We start from the raw sequence: 21313 nt of genomic DNA, 5'->3' as shown, positions 1-21313 counted from the left end.
AGAATCATTTGAATATGAAATTTAGTTCAATTGATTCGTATAAGTACTTTTAAAAAATAATATTAATAAATTTAAAATTCAAATCTTAATATTTATAATCATTTCTTTGTTATCAAATTTTAATATTGTATGTATGTAAAAAAAATTAATAAGGCTGGCCTACTGCTACAATACTAGTCATTTACAACCACAGCGAAAGAGAACAATTTGTCAACTTAGGTCGTAAAAAAAGTTTAAACATTTCTTATAAAAGGAATGTAGTTAGTAGCATAGCTCAGATTAATATTAATATATTCATATATAAATGTAAATATAAACTTTCAACCAAACTAGCAACCTACAACAAGAAGATGGAAGGTGATAAGGAGAGATGAGATGTCTAGTGCAGGTTAGTGTGAAGTGGTTGTTCCATCAATTGTCGGCCAAAAATCATGATTAGCCATGGAATTTACAGAAATAACGATCATGATTAGCACCAAGACAGTAACTCCCACCAGTCATAACAGAATATGTGTAGTGCTACCGTTACGAGAAAGAGAAAGGAAAAGATCGATTAGCACCGAGATTTTCATACATCCATCGGCACTATCGTTTTTGGAATTTATAAAGGTTTTGGCTATAGTGTGCATTCGTCAGATAAAAACTAAGATCATATTTTGTCTCTCGTCAAATGCCGCCCACATGTGGAGATTGCAAAAGCTATTTATTAGTGACCAAAGGTTGTTAATATGGGATTGACTTCCATTTACAAAAAGATTTCACTTCACTTTATCATTGTATATTACACTATTATAATCTTTGTCCTGTTGTGGTGCAACGCACTGGTCTCTTCTTTCTGTCTTTTCCTTTAAAAAAAAAAAAAACTCAAATGACAAAAGAACCATTGTGATTAGTAATATTTGGATTTTTTTAATAAAAAAAAGCCGCAGTCTAAAGAAATTAGAAAAGAAAATTACAAGCGTCGTTGAAGATCGAATCTAAGAAATCTACTGTTTCTAAAGATACATATCTATCGCTAGCTAGTATACCATATAGAATTATTTATCACATTTAAAAGTGATTCGTTTTACACAAAATCAAACCGCCATGCATGTGGGTTAATTCTTCTTTTCTGTCATACTTCAATAGGGTGTTTGAAGAGAGATTACTAATACATTCTTGCACGAATTCACCTTGGAGTCCAAGAAAGAAATTGAACACGAGTAACTGTACAAAACATTTGGTTTTTCTCTTGCTTTTAATCGGTTCCGTATTTATGTTTTCTCCACTTATTGTAATTGACGCATGAATTGATTTTCTCATCCCAAAGGAGCATATTTGGTGGAAAGTTGAATTTATCTCTTCACCCTGACAAAGACTATGCATGTAAATATAGGAATTGCTTCAACTGTGAAATATCATATTTATGGACCCTAAATTGAAATTAGAATTGTGTCAAGTTTGGTAATTGTTCACTAATATTAACAAGTCAAGAACTGAGTTGGTAGCCATACCAATTGGATTCCGGCCTTCGGCTGGCTTGGTTGCAGTTTCAAAATTTAACAAGTTTGTGCTTATGCAACTCTTAACTTTTTCATCCTGTGCCATTTTTTTCCTTTGTTTGCCGTTTTCCCCTTTGTTTAAGGAAAGTTAACGTGGTAAAAATGTCTCCCATCTTTCAAAATTTCTTTCTGAAAGGTTTTTAATTATTAAAAGCTCGATTCATTCTATGAGTGGTAAAAGATAGGCAAATAATATGCACTTGATAGACGGTTTGGATTGATAGATTGTTGGCTACAATCTCTTCTAATACGTCATCAATGTAATGCAGATAAGGTAAAAAAAATTATCTAAATGTGAACTTTATAGATTCTATACATATGAAGCAGAGATATATTCATCTCTCCCATTATGAGGAAATTAATTCAATTATCAAAATAATCAATAACAATCATAACTACAGTTTTGGATCACTAAGAATAAAAAAAGAATATCATGGCACAAAGTCATGCAATTTATAAAAAAATGCTAGTATATTATTCATTAAGGAAGTTGAGAAGAAAATATGAACCTTGGGTCTCTTTGAAAGTATATCAATAATAAAAAGTAAATAGCAACAGTTTCAACGAAATGAAGCCTAAGTTAATTTAATCTTACAAGGAAAAAGATGTAAGTATTAAAATTTAAATTTCAAATTTGTAAAATATTAATTTTTAAAAGGGATTGCATCAACCAACTATATTAAAATCCCAATTCACCCTTATCATCTATATCTAAGAAATAGAAGTTAATTGGAGATAAATTAATGAGAAAATTCCTCTTCTTAGCTGGTCAATTGGTCATCAAGGCACAGGTTTCATAGTCCATTTATAGCTGAGTTAATTACTTTGTTATAGTAGGCACTGCGATTAAAGAATGACCAAAACCTGGCAAAGGGAAAGCTTATAAGTCATTGGGACCCTGAGTGAATGATAAAAGCATTTTCCATGATTCTATTTCTATACACAGCATCAATGCATGGTGCACCTTTTTGGCATTGCTCCATTTTTACATTTCATGGTGTTTTTCCCTTCTGTCTTGTCGCTTTACGTTTATAGCATGAAATAATGAACAAGTCCCTTACTAGTACGTTGGAGCCCATCTTTCTGATCACCTATACAGTACTTTTTGTAAGAAAATTTAATCTTAAAGAAGCAAAGCCAGCTATTTTTTTCTCATTGAAATAAAGTTGGACCCAAGAAAAAAGTGCACCTAAAATCATATATAATTTGATTAATTTCGGAAGCTGATCAGCTGGTTTTCCCTAGAGCTACTATCATGCGTGGTCAAGCTTTACGTCTACAAAATAATGGCGATTCTTTCCTGTGGTTATAATTTTGAGATGTTATATATCACATTTTCTAATATCAAATGAAAGATTCAGCCGTTGCCATGTAAAATCAAGGAAAGCAAACAATGAAAGAAATGCAGGAAAGGAAAACATGCAAATTTAAAGAGAGAATGCTCCTCTTCTCCCTCTTGATCGTATCGTGGACACCATTGAAGAAGTGGGTTTTTTTGGGCCGTTCGAGTAATACCCTCCTTCCCAAAAAGTATAGAACACGGGGCATTCCAAATTTACGTTAGTAATAAACATTGCACGTACCCTAAATATAGCATACAACTACAAAAATAAAAATAAAAAGAAAAAGAAAAAATGCAGTTAATAAATAAATTGGGTTCTTTGTTTTTTTTTTATCCTATTGATTTATGGAATGATAAAAGTGAAAAAATTAAGCTAAGTCACCAGAAAGTGATGTGTTTTCTTGGTCTAGGGGGGCCATGAAAGCTCAGTGGCACCCCATCATCTTTTTTTTGCTCTCTTGTCGTTGAGGTGGTTGCACAAGTAAAACGAGTGATGTTTACATATTTATATAATGAAAGAGATATGCCTTTAAGGGATAAAGAGAGGTGGTTTTCAAATAGATATATTAAGGTCGAGGGTCATACTTGAGATGTGGGAGTGCCCCCGCTCGCACACTTCTTCTAACGTATCTTTTTGGGGGGTAACCACCTATATTGTGGGACCTACTTCCCTTATATATATATTCACCCATTTTATTTATTTTTCTCTATGTTTCTCTCTGTGGTCTCTAGTTTTTAGGTGGCTGGTTCTTCTCAAGGGCATAGACCCCACGCGAAGTACACCAATGGCCATTTTCATGCATCTTTGGACCATTCATGCCCTACCACCATTATATATTATCATAACTGCATTACCCTTTACGCACCCCGCTCTCTTCCGCCTTGTTATTGCTCCCTTCCTTCTCTCTCTCTCTCTTTCTCTCAGTGGATCATTTTAATTTTCAACCATTAAACATTATATATCAGTTATATATCTCAGCAAGGAAAAGCCATCTTCTTTCCAGATTTGCAGAGATCTCAGCTAATGTCAGAAGATATGAATCTATCCATAAATGGTCAGTCTCAGGTCCCTCCTGGTTTTAGATTTCATCCCACAGAAGAGGAGCTTCTTCACTATTACCTCAGAAAGAAAGTGGCTTATAAAAAGATAGACCTTGATGTTATTAGGGAAGTTGATCTCAACAAGCTTGAGCCATGGGATATACAAGGTAATAACAAATCAAACAAACCCTTTTTAACTTCTCTCTACAATGTTATTTGGTCTTTCTTTTACATGTGAGTCTAATTAACAAGTAGGGTTTTTATGAAATTATGCCTTTTGTGGGTTATGCGCAGAGAAGTGCAAAATAGGATCCACCCCACAAAACGATTGGTACTTCTTCAGCCACAAGGACAAGAAATACCCAACGGGGACCAGAACTAATCGTGCAACGGCTGCCGGGTTCTGGAAAGCAACTGGCCGTGATAAGATTATCTATAGTGGCTTTAGAAGAATTGGATTGAGGAAGACATTGGTTTTTTACAAAGGAAGAGCTCCACATGGACAAAAATCTGATTGGATTATGCACGAGTACAGGCTGGATGATAACACTCCCTATGACTCTAATGTAAGCAAACCTCTTCCAATATTTCTTTATATATATATATGTATGTATGTATGTATGTATGTATGTATGTATGTATGTATTTATATAATATTGGAGTATCATTAATCAAGCATTTCGTACAAATCTGTCTGATATTTTACTAGTAGTTCTTTGTAATCTTAATAGCAACAAAATGCTCTGTCATTAATCTGTTTTGCTTATATTAAATTATTAAATTGGTCCAGGCTTCCAATCCCATCGGAGATTCCGTGTCTGAAGATGGCTGGGTGGTTTGCCGTGTATTTAGAAAGAAAAATTATCAGAAAACCCTAGAGGGTCCTAAAAGCTCCTCGTCCACTTCTCTGGATTCAAAGACACAGATGCTTTGTTCAGCCAACGTTGGGGTTCTAGATCAAATTCTTCTGTATATGGGAAGGACTTGCAAGATGGAGAATGATTCATTGAGTAACATGAACATCCCCAACACCAACAACAGCAACAATCGAAGAATGCTTGTAGCAAACAACGCAGGAATCGGCGAAGAGTTACATGAAAGGTTTGTGCATCTCCCCAGGCTCGAAAGCCCAACTCTCCCTTCGCTTCCCATGAGTAGTCCACCCTTTGATGAAGAAAGGAGATTCGAGTCTTGTTACCAAACCATCGATGATATGCTGACTGAAACTGAGCCACCTTCAATCAACCAAGGGGACGGTGCTTGTGATCACCCAGGTTCTTTTCAGAATACTAATGGGTCCAAAAATGGCGTTAATAACTGGGTCACCCTGGACCGACTTGTGGCATTCCAGCTAAATGGTCATGTAGAGACAAGCAAGCAATTATCATGTTTTAGTGACTCTGATGCGGTTTTCAGTCTTTGCCACGATGATGATAGTCAATCATCGCATATAAATTTGCAAAGATCAAATCAAAACTCGCAAGTCTACAGCAACGAGAATGATCTATGGAGCTTGACGAAGTCATCCTCACCGTCGTCATCAGACCCCTTATGCCATTTGTCGGTATAATAGGAGTACATGTCAAGATCATATATATAAATACATACATACATATACATACGTATTTGCATAAATAAGGGTTAAATATTAGAAGGGGACTTAATAACGGTGTAATCGATCTAATTACCGATCATCTCTCTGGAAATGTTGTTATTGGGATTAGAGATTAATATGTTCTTTTTTACTTGGTAATCTCTTCCAAAGGGGATTGTGGTCTTACCCTAATTGGTTAACTATCTTGAAAAGAGATTGACAAAGTTTAATCATAGCTTAGTGCTGACTTAAGAGTCTGGAATCTGGGGCTCATGTGATTGTGTGTCATGGGTCTTACACCAACAACACAAATAATTATATCCACTTGGTTGCATTCTGGCATCGCATTGGAAAAGTGGTGATCAGTCATATATTGTTTGCAAATGGGAAAAAAAAAAATTCAATCTGTTATGGTGGTGTCGAGGAAGATAGTGTTGTCTCACCTATCAAGATTTTGAGGAAAAAGGTGACCATCTTTAAGGAATTAGGATAAGATGAAAAAGAAAAGCACGTACGAGCCAGGGCCAACAGATATTTATACTGTACTTCTTTTGTCTTGTTCTAGCTAAACTTCAGCGTGGGTAAACCTTTAACTGCTTTTAGTGCATTTTGGTCTATGCAAATGCATCACAAATTTTTTAACATTAGATGGATATTATTTTCAATAAATATAAATAATTTTGTATTTACAAGATGCAGAAAGGATCAAATATAAATAGTAGACAACTAAAAGGAAATAGTTGATATATAAGGATTGGAGGATGGTCTGAAAAAAAGAGAGGAAGGTAAGTTAAGAAGACAAGGGATAACAATGACTGAAAAGCCTCCCCCGGCTGATTGCAATGAAGGCTTAAATAAATAAAAACATGAACAGTAATTATGTACAGTTGCCGTTATAATATACAGTAAAATTTTTATCTACATTACTATTACAGTGACTTGCTACAATAGTTTCTGTGGCAGGTCTCTGTCTTTTATTTGCTATAGTGACTGCTACAATATTTTTTATCGAGAACAGTAACTACTACAGTATAGTTGGTCTTTGACTTTGAATATTTTTATCTTTTTGTATTAACAGTTAAGATCAGCTTAGTCTAGGCTTATTCTTGGTTGGAATATCTACATAATGGGTTATCCTTCCATAGCATTTTTTGGATTATGCAATTCTTCGTCTTTTGGATTAAAAGATTGAGGTGAATTGGTGCTGGTCTTATTACACATTTGCCATCCTTCTTGATACCAATATAGCATTTTGTAGGATGATCGATGCCTTCCATTTTTGAAAGTTTTTCTAGGAGTTGGATCGCTTCTGGTTCACTTTCTATTTCTAGGTCATCATGACAAGAATAATAATATCTTACTATTATTCTTCGTCCATTAATTTCTACAGATATTCTGAGAAACTCTATAATAGTGGCCAGATAAAAGCAAGTGTTTTGCTTTTATTGTCATAGAGATTTATGTTTGGAATTGGTATTAAGAATGGTTGATGTATTTGGATATGATTTTATTTAAATCATTAGAGTGGTTTTGAGCGTTTGTAGGAGGGTCAAGGAAGGCTCTTGCAGCTACTCTTTTAATTTCTCAAATTTGGTAAAATTGATAAAATCTTTCTCTTTGAAAGACTCTAAGAGGGCTAGTTATGGTGAAATGTATATAGTAGAAGTGTTTAGCATATTTTACAGTTTGGCAAAATTGATACTTGATAAAAGTTGAGAAATTTTTGATAAATTCAAAAGAAAAATTTTGGACCAAGATTTGGTCAACTATTCCCAATTTGATACTAATTATATCAAAAGGTTCATGATTAAGGCGAAATTTGATTTTTGGAATGGAATCGTTAATTTCTGTAATAAAAATATAAATAAAAAAATAATGTTTTGAAAATTTTTCGATCAATAATTTTTCTGTTATTTGAATAATAGAAAATTTTATTTGTTGAAATAATTCTTTTGTTAGGAAAACTACAGCTTTTTCGAACAAAAGAGATCAGCTACTGACCTAAGATGGTTGAAATGAGAAATTGAGACATATTGATGTTTGCTTTTCATGAATGATATGATTCTTAGTCATTATTTATCTCATTTTAAAATTTGAAAACAAATTTTGTGGCCTAGCCCGATAGCTATAGGCGTTTTCCTTTTATTTTCGCAGCACCATTCAGGAGCTCAAAATGGGAAGCCCTGCTTTTCCAGAGTAAAGGCCGGATAAATAACCCCCTTCCTCTTGACATTGGGGGCCAGGTTTCTCTCCTGACCCAAGCGGAGGAAACCACCTAAAGTGGGAAGCTTGAACCACCAGGCTGAAGCCCATGTTTAGCTTGTAATATTGGCGGGTGCTTCAAACCCTTAAAACCTATTAATAATCACCAAAGAATTTTCACATAGGAAAAGAAAAATCACAAAAAATGTCAATAAATTATTGGTAAAGAGTTCTTCTATCAAAAGGGGAGGGAAAATGGTTCCCAATCTTTAAGGAACTATCGTGTAGAAGAAGATGAAAACTTCTCTTTGATTTTGCGGATTGTGACTTTGCTTTGTCTTTGATGGTTGTAAGCAGTCCTGCTTCTTGATTCTAGGTCTTAAAATTTTAATCTCGAATTCGCCAGATACTGCTACATAATAAATTGATTTAATAAATGATAGTAGCATTGATTTTAATGGAAATTAAGCATCGATTAAAGTTTTTGCACTACAATTCAAAATCACTGCTGTTAAAAGCAAGGAGACCAAAGCATGCCCCTTCTCCAAAACCAGGAAGAAATCAGGGCATTCACTGATCATCTCATTCCAAAAGATAGGGCTTAGCTATAAAAGCTTAATGGAAATTTCCATGTAGCAGCAAGTCAGTAACATTGAATTAAAAAAAAAAAAACCCTTGTCCGACATAGAAATGTTCAAACATCGTCCAAGTTCTAAAGCTCTTATCCATAAGTTGATAAAAGTTAGCCACTGGCCATCGTCTCATGTGCTCTTGCTGCAACTAGTCGTACTTGTGCTTTGACTACTTGCAATGCCAAGGCATAATGCTTCAGCCAGTGGTCCACCAGGCAGCGAACGCATCCATAAATAGGATCCGTAATTTGGGGTCTCAAAGCCCTCACATTTTCCGTTGCTAGCCCATGATACCAAAAACATCATTTGATGACTATTCTCATCGTCTTATTCTTGATTGTTTCCATTCCCATCAGACAATGACAGTTTAAGAGAAGAGAGTGCTAGCTTCTCGTTTGAAGAAACAGGGCCCCCAATTCCATCCATTTCAGCAGCCTCCCTCTCTGCTGTTGACCATGCATCGACAAAGCTCCTCGTCTCTTCTGACTGTGTTTGGTTGAGATTCAAGGATCCCCCCAAAGAGCCTAAACTGGGCTAAACTGCTTGTTTAGATGCTGTACTTGCAAAATGAGGCGATGGTCTTTATAATGCTGCTGATGTTCACTCACATTTCCGCCATGTTTTATCCCTTGTGTCTTCAACTGCTGCCACTCTGGGTTGGAATTGCTAGCAAAAGAAACGGTACTCTCACCTTTCATGAACCACTCCAAGCACCTTCAAGAGTTAACCATCAACAATCACTTATTTATTATAATAGTAACTTAGATAGGACAAAAAATGTCCACATGATGCATTCATAACACGAAATAAAAGATTTGGTTTATCAGATTCAGAGAAGACAGAGTATTGGGAATCCAGAGCCCACCTGGGTTGATCAAATGAAGATGTGAATAAATGAGCATCGCTGTGGTTGATGAAATGAGGATTTTGATGAGGCTGCTTGCTGCTATCAGATGTCACATCAAGTGTTTGTGAATTGTGATCATTGTTGTAGATGGAGTGTTGGGCGATTCCACACGCTTTCTTCAATGGGGTCGGCTCTTATGAGAGTGACGCTCACGGTATTTCTGATCAGGAACCACGTCTCTCGAGCACCTCCATTTCTTCCCATCTGTTCTTCTGCACCTCCATGGCTCCGGATCTGAGCTATTGCTTGAAAACCCCAATTCCAAACACCCTTTTATCACTATCAACACCAAGAAAATGCATACGCCACTTACAATTAATGCAAGAAAAGCATAACTTGACACTACGTCTACATTGATAAACAAAAGAAGAAAAGGAAAACATTACCCTTTGAAGGGTTTCTGGTGAGAGGCATAAGGAGTTCAGAAGGGACAGGTACAGAGGCCATCATATACTTGTATATCACACTCTGCCTCTACAGCTCTTGCCACTGAGCTGCAGTGAAATGAACTTTAACATTCACCGGCGCTGCCATTTCTCCAACATTAATTAAGTTTAAAGACCATGCATTAATCTATTCTTTAGTTACTTCATAGAAAGTTACAAGAAAAAGGATGAAGAAAGAAGTGGAGTTTACCAGAGGAATTGTGGGGAAAAGAAGGATCAGCGCTAAAGGGATGATGATGTGCAGAAACTTCAACACCATTGCAGCAGCAGAAGCAGAAGCAGAAGCAACAATATCACATATATCTCCCGTGCATGGTACCTGATTGCTTGCGTTGCAAACAATGGGCCTACCACCGCAAGCTCCTCGATCAAATCCTTCACCACAACAAGAAGATGATGATGATGACGATGAAAGCTGATGATGAGACATTGGCATGAAGCTCTTATCTGGACCAGATTCCTCAACTTGTTGCATCCTCAAACGCAACCCACCATCGCTCTGATCAGATCTTCCGAAACTTTTCTCTGTACCCACAAAAGCATTAATCCTGGTACCCATGTCCTCAAAATGCCACCTTTTTCCATCCATAAAAAACCAAGACAAGACAACCTTAAACCCCAAGATACTTCTAACTCTTTGTGCAAAAAAAAAATTCTTACACGACACTGCAAATCAATCCCTTTTGTTTCTCTTTACGCTTCTCAAGCCAAGAACTGCTGTTTGTGGCTAATATACAAAAAGTTGGCAACATTATGGTGTAGCTGTGCCGCCATTTTCAGCCATGCGTTTTGCTTTGCTTCCTTAGCTCCCAACATTCGTACCCCTCATGGAATACAGACAAAACGGACAAAACGTTCGCACCCCACTGCACTGGACTCCTCACTCTCTGTCTGTCTGTCTCTCTTTTGACACTGACAAAAACACCGAGACATCCCCAACGTTAGCTTTTCCGAACAGAGTTTCAATTCCCTCCCCTAGATTGTAATACCAGGTTCAAGTACAAAACAGCCATTTTTTATTGGACAGAAATGGTTTGACTTTTGATTTTCTTTATCTGCCTGAGTTCTGATTGGCTGTGAGTTTCACGGAGATAAAGACTTGTTTTTAACTTAGTTGGCTGGCTTTTCTGTCAAAGTTAACGCCGCTAATTTATGTGTGGGCGTTACGAGTCGTGAAAAAATGGTAGGGTCCACTTGGGTTCCGTGCGAGTGTGTGGGGGGACCAAAGCCAATTGATGTGATGCTGAAACTAATTTGTTATTGAGTTATAAATATTTATACTCTTTCTAAAAATCGTGAATTAAATTTGGACCAAGAATTTAGCTTGATTTAGTGAAGTAAAATTTTAATAATTTATATATTTATATCATATTTTATATGAAAATTAAATTTATATTTTTTATTGATTTAAAAATATAAAATATATATTTTAATTTTATTAAATCTATTTATAATTTTTATTAAAATTTTAACTCATAATTTTCATATCTTTTATTTATATTATTTTTTTATTATGTCATAATATTATATTTAAAATTATCAAATCTAATCATTTTAAAATTATTAAAATTATTAAATCTAATCGTTAGCCATAAGTATCTAACACTTGGAAAGCATACTAATTATGGTTTTTTATTTTACAGAAAGAATACCATAATTTTGGAATAGAAAAAGTAAAGTTATAAATGTTAAAATTTTAAATTTTAAATTATTAAATATTATTTTTTTTAAAAATAATTATATAAATTAATTAAATATATTTTAAATTTAATTATGTTCATTTTGCGATCATTGAATTCATCAAATTGTTGTGAGTGGGTTTAGATGATTTTACATTAGGAAATGTTGTTATAAAGTGATTAGATGATATTTAAAGAAAAAATTATATTTTTTAATTTTAATGAAAATAAAAGTAAAAAAATTGAAAATAGTTTTTTAATCATCTTTAATTAGTATCCATAAACACTCGTGAATTGAATTATTTTATATTTTGTATTAAGAACTCATGAATAATTAAGTTTAGAAGAGTTTAAAATGTTGTAATTATTCAATTGAACTTTTGTTTAACAGGAATGAGAATTGGCAGCCCTTAGTCCTAGCGTAACCTAGTTGAGCTTCTTTGAAATCATAAAAAGTGGTATTTAGAAGCTTGAATAAGATTGGAAGGAACGAATGCATGGCTTCTCACTTTAACAAAATGTTACAAGACATGCGTTCACACTAAGGAAGGTGCGTTTAATAGGATATCTGAGGTCCCATATCCCCTGCATCCTACTAGCTTTTTAACCTCATGTAGAAAATGGCCGTCGATGAGCGAGGAAGAGGTGTCCTGTCTGGGATAGAAATTTTGTACAACATGACAGTGACATCGTTGCTTTTCTGTATTTGATAATTTAAAATATGATATTATAATATATTATAAACATAATAAAATTTAAAATTTTAACAAAAAAAATAAATTTAAAATAAATTTTATATTTTTATATTAATAAAATAATATACTTTTTACATTAAATATAATATAAATATATAAATTATTAATATTTTATTCAATACAAATATTCGAATTATTAAATTTAAAAGTTATGAAAATTAGAAGACAACTCTGGTCATAGAGGTTCAGGTGGGTGAGGATTAACTCAAACAAAAAGAATGGTTCAAGAAATCACCCTTAAGCGATAAGTTAATGGTAAAAGGAGGAGCAAATGCGTGTTAAATGTTTGAAATATCTGATAACATTTCCTCTCAACTCCATATTGGCCTTCATCGCATAAAACTTTAGTCAAAAGAGTAAACAAAGGAGTTTCGGTAAAGTTTCTAGCATTAGTTTCAATTTGTCAGGATGACAGTGATCACGAAGAGGACAGACAAACCACAAATAAAGAGCTTCACAGACAGACTAAAACAAGCCTTCAGCCAACATGGATGATCAAACTCTTTCCTAGTTGGTAACCGACAGAGCATGTATGCCCTGCTCTCCTGACTAATTTCGCATTCACAGTGGTGGGGAAAAGGTTCTACATATTGCATCAACCATGGCTATATAAATACAAAACCAGAGTTACTCAGCATTTAATATGAAATGGTTAGGACAGGAATCATGGGATTGATAAACCAAATGGAATCAGAAACTACCATAGACCTATTCTATGGGCGTCAACAAGATGAAACTTTTGAAACAATTTGTCCGAGACAACCAAATCATTAAAACAAACTAGCTATGCATAAATCTCTATATTAATCCTACATTACCATCAACAATTTAGATCTTAGCCTGAGCTAGACTACTATTAGAATCCCTCATGCCTGCAATTCATGAAATATCTTGACTGCCAACCTAGATGAAATACAGACATTCACCACAAACCCAATTCAACCACATGAACTCCTTGCTCTGCAAATGAGTAGCTAAATGTAAGAGGATGAGATCTCAATACACAGAATAAGGTGCTTAATGGTCAGTCCACAAGTTTGGAATCTCTGAAAAAACAAAGACAACATATGCCAACCGACTTAAATGAAATGCACATGCAAGTTATAAACTAGCACAGGTCTGGAATTTATCGCTAGTTGTTGTGTATTTGCAAAAATCATCTCATATTGTTTAAGAAACTATTACTATAACACATGGACCATATAAAGCAATCTCAAATTCAAAGAATCATGAACATTGAAAGTAATAGAGAATGCAAGTTCTCATCTGGTATATGGAGTTAGCTCATCCAAATCAATTAACTAAACTTGAGTTACTTGCTAGTGGTGAATTCTTGATAGGTTAATATACTATCTTCAAACTGCAGAATCCTCCTATTTACTTCAAATAGCTCTACAGCTAAAATATCACAATCTGCTCTGTCCTCACCAAGTCCAAGTAAAAAGTTGCAAACAATGTCAGTAATCCCTCTGTGATCCCTTTTTCTTTTTAAAGATTGGAAACAATGATTTGTTCACAAGGTGGTTGATCGCACACAAAATGTGCAATTAAGATCCACTAAATCAGCTAGAAGAAAGCACAGATTAGACAAATCTATTAGCAAAGTCAAGCTATTGAATAAACTGATTATCCACAGTGCTCAAAGCATAATGGGAATTGCATTTTTCTTAGTGGCTGGAAATTTTCATGCATTTGAGAGTAAACCTCATCATAATGGAAATAAGTAGGTGTCAGAAAATGATGGCCCAAAAGAAAATTTCCCAAAGATTTCAAGTTCAAAAGATAACTTCTATACTTTACTTTAGAACAGGTCAAGTAATGATCACATGTTGCATTCAGCACAATTTGCTGTAGGTTGTCATGCCCAACCAGGATCTATTCTAAAGGCTGAACATCACAAATCAAACCCATGCCACAAAATCCAATCCAGAACATCTAATAGATCTAGTAGCATTAACGAACCATCAACTTAATCAGAGGATACCATCATTAACTGACATCTAAGGGCAATTTTTCCAATATTATGCGAAGCAATTTTGGTCAGATCACTCTAATACATCACGGGAATGAATGCTAAAACTATCTATTTGCAGAAGGAAAAAAAATTAAACCTAATAGCATTGCCACAATTTTAAACAATTTTTTAAGTCATTCAAGGTTTTCCAATTTTCATTTATATTTTCTGTTAAGGAAAAGAAATAATAGTTTGACTAAATTTACCCATTTGCATTTTAAAGGAACATTTGAAGCCTGGATAGCGGTGGAAAGTAAGCCACAGTAAATGGATCAGTGTTAAGTGGCTATATGCAACTTGGAGTGCTCTTTGAAATTGGATTTCAGATTCAGTTGATAGCTAGTTCAGATTCATTAAAGTAAGTGTGCTATGACTAGATTTCAGGCACATTTGATATATCAAAATCACTTCACATGTATAAAAAAGCCACTAAAAGTAATGCACCAACACATATTCCAGGCAGTGCTTCAGTAGTACAGCAACCCCTCTTCACTAAAAGAGCATTTCATTTGGCAAATTGTAATTAGTTCTTGGCAAGTCTATGAACAATGCGACTTTTAGATACATACACGAATATAAGTAACATATATCAATCTATATGATTACTATAACTGCACTGTTTCACAACATATTGCCAGAATGAGTAGTGAATAAACAAGAAGTTGAACAAAAAGTAAGGCATGAATTTTGGACATGTAATTACACAAGCTATCAAATTCACAGAGAAGCATCAAATTTTAAAATTATCCTATCAACTTCAAAAAAGAAACGGCACAGTATATAAAAAAAGCATAACAAGTAAAAACAAGCAAGAATTATCACACTTTTTTCTTAACATTGGTACCAAGTTTAAAGATCAGGTTTCTACCTCAACTGTCCCAGTTTGGTTCCCTGCATCAATTTCTTCAATCAGTTTCCATTTTTTTCCTCAATGAAAGTTATCACAATTCAAACTCATCTTCAAGTTTCAACTGCTCTGCTGCAGCCTCTTCCTCCTCATCATCAATCACAAAATACGGGTTATGTGCCTCTGGCTTGAATTTATACCCTGTAAACACATAAAACGCGAGTGTGGCCAACTCCCCAGCCACCACACTGGTCCAAAGGTACTTGTATGAAGTAATAGTCTCCAAAGCATAAACCACAACACGCGTAAAGTAAATATAACAGATCACCACAATGTAATACTGCCTAAACAGAGTCAACTTCATCAAATTCACTGCAGCTTTCCCATCTGTCCTAGCCGCCTCACGCAAGTTCTTAATGGACCAAACAATCGGAAACAACACCGCGCAACAACAAACAACATCAACAAGCAAAAACACTTGCTTCCACGCGATCCAATCCTGAGCGAAAGGTCCAGTCTCATCAATAACAACCTGGGCAATATTAGCAACAACCTGAAGTGGAATGACAATCATCAAAACCTTCTTTTCCTTGTCCTGCAAGTAAGGTTTCAAAAACGACCACCCGGTACCAATCAAAACAATCAGCGTAAAAAGCGTGATTCCTTTCAAGAAGCTGAAAATGTAAAACAAAACATCCCAACCATGAGCAGTTCCGGTTCGTTTAATATAAGACTTATCCTCTGCTTCGCATACCAGATTAAAAGCTTTTAAGATAACCACGGCCAGCATAAAGAAATGGATTCTAAAAACAGTGAGTCGTTTTTTGTAAAGCACGTAAATCCAAACCCCTGCGAGAGTGAAATAAATTAGGGACAAAAGGAAGTAAACCCTAGGAAGAATTGTTCTGCCAGCAGAGAGATAATCCCGGGTGTTTTTCTTGCCGTCGAGATTGTACATCGCTGATCGGACGTTCATCGATACTTTGACTTGACTAAGGCAGTTAGCGAAGACGAGAGTGTACTGATCGGCGTCGCTTTCTTTGTAAACGGTGTCGAAGTTGGATTTCCCGTTTAAAGACTTGAAGTTGAAGACGACCTTGACGAGATCGGAATTGAGAACGCATGTGACCTCCCGGTCTTCGAGTTGTTGGAGCACGTGCATCCATGCGTCAGGTGTGCAGAGGAAGAATCCGACTTTGGAAAAGTCAAGGTCCGGGTCGGGGTTCGAGAGAGCGATCTGAGAGACGTTGAGTTTGAGGAGGCCGCTGTGGGTGAATCCAAACTCATCGAAGGGGATAATGGCGCGGTCATCGGATCGGATCTCCGTGAAACGGATCTCAGAAAAACCAAAAGAAACAAAAAGAGAGATCAAAAGAAAAAGCAAAAAGGAGCGAGAGATCGCCATGAGCGAAACGGAAAAAATTCAGGTGTAGATCTGAGTTAAAAAGTTTCAGATCTACGAAGAAAATTAGATCTCTGATTTTCCTTTCCGGAGCTTCGGTGGGTTTTTATTTTATTTTAAATACAATGACCGACAAATGAACGAACGTTTTTTATGTGTGCCTGTTTGTGGTGGGCAGGATTAGGGCTGTAAACGAGCCGAGCCGAGCCGAGTAGTGAGAAGCTCGAGCTCGAGCTCGACTCACAACTCCGGGCTCGATACTCGGCTCGAGCTCGATCGAGTTTTATTTTTCAAGCTCGAGCTCGATTCGTGATCGAATTCGAGCTACTCGAGCTCGCTCGATTAAGCTCGATTAATATGTAAAAATAAGCTCGATTCGTATACTCGACAAGAGTTCGATTATTCATGCTCGAACTCGAACTCGAACTCGGATTCGAAATATTTTATTAATTAAAAAAAATAAAAATATATTTAAATATAAAAGCTCGATTAGGCTCGCGAGCTACTCGAGTCAGATATAAGAATACTCGAATTCGGCTCGATCGGTAAGTCGAGCTACTCGAGCTCGAGCTCGACTCGACAATAATCGAACCGAATTCGAATTTTTTTCGAATCGAACCCGAGTAGCTTGCGAGTACTAATGTATCATTTACACCCCTAGGCAGAATGAAGTAGAATTTGCAGTGATTTGTTGAGAATTTTTCTGTGATTTGTGGAATTACGAAAGTAGACTCTGTTTGGCTTTAATTGCCCAAACAAAAACCATTTCGTATGAGATCGTTGTTGGTTTGGGTATAATAGTAATTTTGGATCGAAATAGAAATTTCTAAAAAATAATGTTGATCTTTCAGTGTGTTTTTTATAAACTAAATACAGTACAAAAGTGGATTAATCCATTAATGGGATTGCGATGATAACATTTTCAGCCTTTCACCAAAGCAGTTGTCTTGAAAACGTTAAAGCTGTTGATAGGAGCCAATTGTAGCAAAAATTGGGACGTAAAAGGACATTGCCGCGTGATAGCTTTTTTTTTTTTTTAACAAAAAGTTTGAGAAGTTTACTTTTTTCATAATTAAGAAGGCATTACGCGTTTTAACAAAAATTTATAATAAATTTATAATTCATTCATTAAAAACTGGGGCGGTGGATAAAATGAGACGGGGGCCTTGGCCGCCAACATTTTTAAAATCCCTTATTTCTTCAGTATATTAGTGCGGGGCAACGGCTTCGCTCGGTTTATTTAAAAAAATTTTAATATTTCATTTAATTGATATTTGATTGAATTTTAATAAAAGGTGATATATGTAATTAAGATAAAATAATTATAAATATAAAATTGTTAATTTTAAATAATAATTTTGTATTGTAAAAAAATTAAATTGAAAAATTAAAGAAGTAAAGGATGCAATTTTTTTTTATTTAGATCAAATTACTTTAGTCATGATTTAGAATTTCAAACTCATTTAGGGTTGTTGAGATTTGAAGAGAATTGTATAAAAAAATGTAAAATTTAATTCAAGAACAATATGAAAAATCATATATGTTTTGAAATGAAAAGATTATGTTTTGTTAAAATAGTTGATAATATTCAGTTCTTGAATTAAAAAAAGCATACATGAAAACATCAAATATAAAAATAGTACTAATATTAGTAATACATTTCTTAACTCAATACAAACATTTTAAAATAGAAAGATTATGTTTTACTAAAGTATGTGTTGTTCTATTGTTTTCCTACTTAATGAACGAAGCATTCCTCAAACTTCAAACTCTTATCAACTACAAAGCGTATTTACATCTTGAAAATTAATGAACAGAGAGCCTACTTAAATCATCCATGGTAATAGAACATGCATTTTTCTTATAATTGGATGCTTTTCACCATGCTCATCAAGACCTCCAACTCAAGTGAAATGCATTACACATGATGACTTTTAAGGAGACAATGCCAATTCCATCTTCAAATTGCATGAGATCAATATGAACACAGACTCTTTATACAATAAACAGTTAAAATTTCATAGAGTGATATTCCTTGGTTTTGGAAAAATATAAAAAATTTAAAAAATGTGATGTCACACCTCATCTGGATGGTATACATTTATAATTAGTTGATCAAAATAGAGGTTTTCTCCATAATAAATTTAATGGTAATAGAAAGAAAAGGCTTAGTGCCCCTTAGATGTATCCAAGTTTGTAGATTCAGATACATGATCACCAAGAAGCATTATTTCACGTATAAAGTTAGAAAGCTTAGTAACCTAAGCTGAGAGATCTATAAATCTCATGGCTTAAAGAAAACATAATTATAACATAAATTTAGGAAAAAGGAAAATCACAATAAAGAGAACTTTGAAGATTTACGAGTATATGGAGATTTGGATTAGACAAACCAGTAAAGAAATAGTTTTAACAAAAATTTGATACAAAAACAAATCTAGTAGTAAGAAAAATTGTCTGAAATAATCTATTTTAATAATGAACTAAAGACCATCCTAGAAGAATCCCACCAAATTTAGCAAACTTGTCCCTCACAAACCTTTCTCTCCTCTCAAAAACCAAAGTCATGAATCTCGATCTAGTTGAATTTTCAAAGGTAGTAACTTCATTATCAAACAATGCCCAATACATTACTAAAAAAACCCACCTAAATAATTTTGGACTACTAAAGAAATAATAAGATTCATCCTTGAATTCCCTTACAAATGTTTAAGAAAAAACCCAAAATCTTAGAATATTCTCCCTATTTCCTTACTCATTAAAGAGTGAGAGAGTTAAAATAAAAAAAAAAAATAATTAACTGATGAAAACTAAACCTTTCATTCACCAGAATGTAACCCAGCAAGGTTTATCAGGAATCAAACTGATTTCTATCTAACACAAATACTTCCAAAACAATAGTTGTTTTCTGGTTTTGATGATATAATAATAACAAAAAAATTTAAAAAAAAAACAAAGAAGAAAAAGTAAAGGAAGAAAAAATATGCATTACCTTTGTAAAGAGGAAAATGTGAGGGAAACCAAAAGGGAATGGTAGAAGTATTAATGAGGATTAAAAGATGGTTTGATTAAAAGAGAAAGTTTCATATTTTGAATACTATTTTCTTTTATCTCTTTCTGTCAGTCTGTTTCAGTTGTGTGAAAAAAAAGAAAGAGAAAAAGACAAACAAAAGCACATGAAAACGATCATTAATGGCTTAGTGCATTGCTAAAAAACCAACAAATTAAACCCAAAGAACGGACACATGGTAACTTTAGGATCATTCGAGATACTTTTTATAAATAGTAGTATAGATGTATATATACTTATATGAAATACATTTAAATTAATCCCTAAAATAAAATTATGAATTTTTTTATGGTTTTATTATTTAATCTATGCATTACAATTTAAGAGATATTCATATCACATTAATTCTTTTATGTTTATTATACCCAAATATCATTACTTGTAAAATTTTGAAATTAAAAGACTTGCCATAAGTTTTAAATTACAATCATATAAACTTAACATAAATCAAATTAAAATTTTAACTTTCTCGATAAGACTTTAAATTTTCAATAAATATCAAATGTGTTTTACTTTTTCTTTTTATTTTTTAATACAATAAAGACAAAACCTCAGAAATTTAGAGAAAAAGAAATTGCAAGTTTTAATAATTGAGTTTTAACCTTTTTTTTAGCTTACTTCAACTTTTCCTTTATATCATTTTCCACTTTTATTTTACTTTAGATCTATATCTTATGTTGTTGTGTTTTTTTTTTTTTAAACAAAAAAATTATATTGGAATTACTTTACAAAAAGATGAAAAAAATACTATAACTTTTAATCTCAAAATTTCATCATCATTCTTTTAAGAGTATATTTACTTGTCTTGTTTTGATAAAATTTTTAATAATTGATTTATTCGTATCTCTTTTTTATTTCAATTTTAAATTGCAAAAAAAAAAAAAAGTTCCCATAATTCATTGATATCAGTGTAATTAGTAATTTTACTGTTAATTATAAATCTTATTATTGTTAAAAATATAATATTGTCACAATAATATTTTTGTTTTATAATTTTAGAAATTCTTCATATTTTTATTAGTATATTATTTGCATTAATAAGTATGATAAATTTTTTTTTGAAAAAAAATTATATCTTATTAATTGGTCCTTTCAAAATTAGATGTCAAGATCTACCATTAATTGAAAGAAATTTGAATTTAAACCTTACAAATGATAATTGGTTTTAATTGGTTAACTATTACGGTATAATTTTAGAATGTTAAAATTTTATATTCTTAGAGTTATCTAAATGAATACTGAACTTCTTTCCAGCACTCTATAAATATCAGTAGTAGTAAGTTGTTTATTTTTTGGGCATTTGATTGCTAGGTTTTTATTTTGGTACCTTTTGTCAAGAGGCTTATTGTTTCTATTCTTTTGTTCATAGTACTAAATATCTTTTTGAGGATGATAAAAGGGAGAAATTGAAAGCAATGTAAAAGAAATGAGATAATTTCAATAATTTGAATGCTTGTTAAGTTGCTATTGTAGGCATAGGTTCAACGGTTTGCCAGGAGTTTTAAGTAATGATGTTTTTTTGACATAATTAACTCTGCTGTAATGGAAACCATAGTTTCAAATCTTGTTCCTGATTTTTTCTAACAGCTTGAACATGGAAATGAAAGCTTTTTGTTTGTGCCGAACTTCGATATAAGGGTATTTTTAAAAGAATAATTGGTTGTAAAAGAGTAGTTAGATGTAAAGGCAATGAGTATTCCCTATATTTGCACTCCAACGCATAAGTCAGAATAAGAAAGTCAAAAGGAAAGAAATGTAAAAGATTAAGATTGTATGAAATATGCTTTGGTAGTGCTTGGATGTTTTTATTTATAAATGAGAAATAAATGACCAATGGGGGA

The 21313-nt window shown here is 33.6% G+C and overlaps 1 protein-coding gene and 2 pseudogenes across 3 annotated transcripts; 1 reads left to right on the top strand and 2 right to left on the bottom strand.

Annotated features, from left to right (window-relative positions):
- Positions 1-3493: 3493 nt before the first annotated feature.
- On the top strand, positions 3494-6142 carry LOC111287480 (NAC domain-containing protein 43-like). The gene is made up of 3 exons (XM_022878078.2): positions 3494-4091; positions 4219-4490; positions 4715-6142. The coding sequence occupies exons 1-3, from the start codon at positions 3908-3910 to the stop codon at positions 5492-5494; spliced, it is 1236 nt and encodes a 411-aa protein (XP_022733813.2). The 5' UTR covers positions 3494-3907; the 3' UTR covers positions 5495-6142.
- A 1695-nt stretch (positions 6143-7837) lies between these two features.
- Positions 7838-11054, bottom strand: LOC111279306 (growth-regulating factor 8-like; annotated as a pseudogene). Its single transcript, XR_016328957.1, has 4 exons — positions 9902-11054; positions 9646-9807; positions 9218-9538; positions 7838-9066 (listed from the first exon to the last, which is right to left on the bottom strand). The product of XR_016328957.1 is annotated as a growth-regulating factor 8-like (transcript).
- A 3761-nt stretch (positions 11055-14815) lies between these two features.
- LOC111274063 (protein CANDIDATE G PROTEIN-COUPLED RECEPTOR 7 pseudogene) lies at positions 14816-16586 on the bottom strand (annotated as a pseudogene). Its single transcript, XR_016329103.1, has one exon. The product of XR_016329103.1 is annotated as a protein CANDIDATE G PROTEIN-COUPLED RECEPTOR 7 pseudogene (transcript).
- Between the last annotated feature and the right edge of the window lie 4727 nt (positions 16587-21313).

The sequence above is a fragment of the Durio zibethinus genome, chromosome 17, assembly GCF_047325235.1.
Source record: "Durio zibethinus cultivar Kanyao isolate XHJ-2024 chromosome 17, ASM4732523v1, whole genome shotgun sequence".
NCBI lineage: Eukaryota > Viridiplantae > Streptophyta > Magnoliopsida > Malvales > Malvaceae > Durio > Durio zibethinus.
Note: the sequence above shows the minus strand (reverse complement) of the source record. Positions and strands in the feature narration are given on the sequence as shown.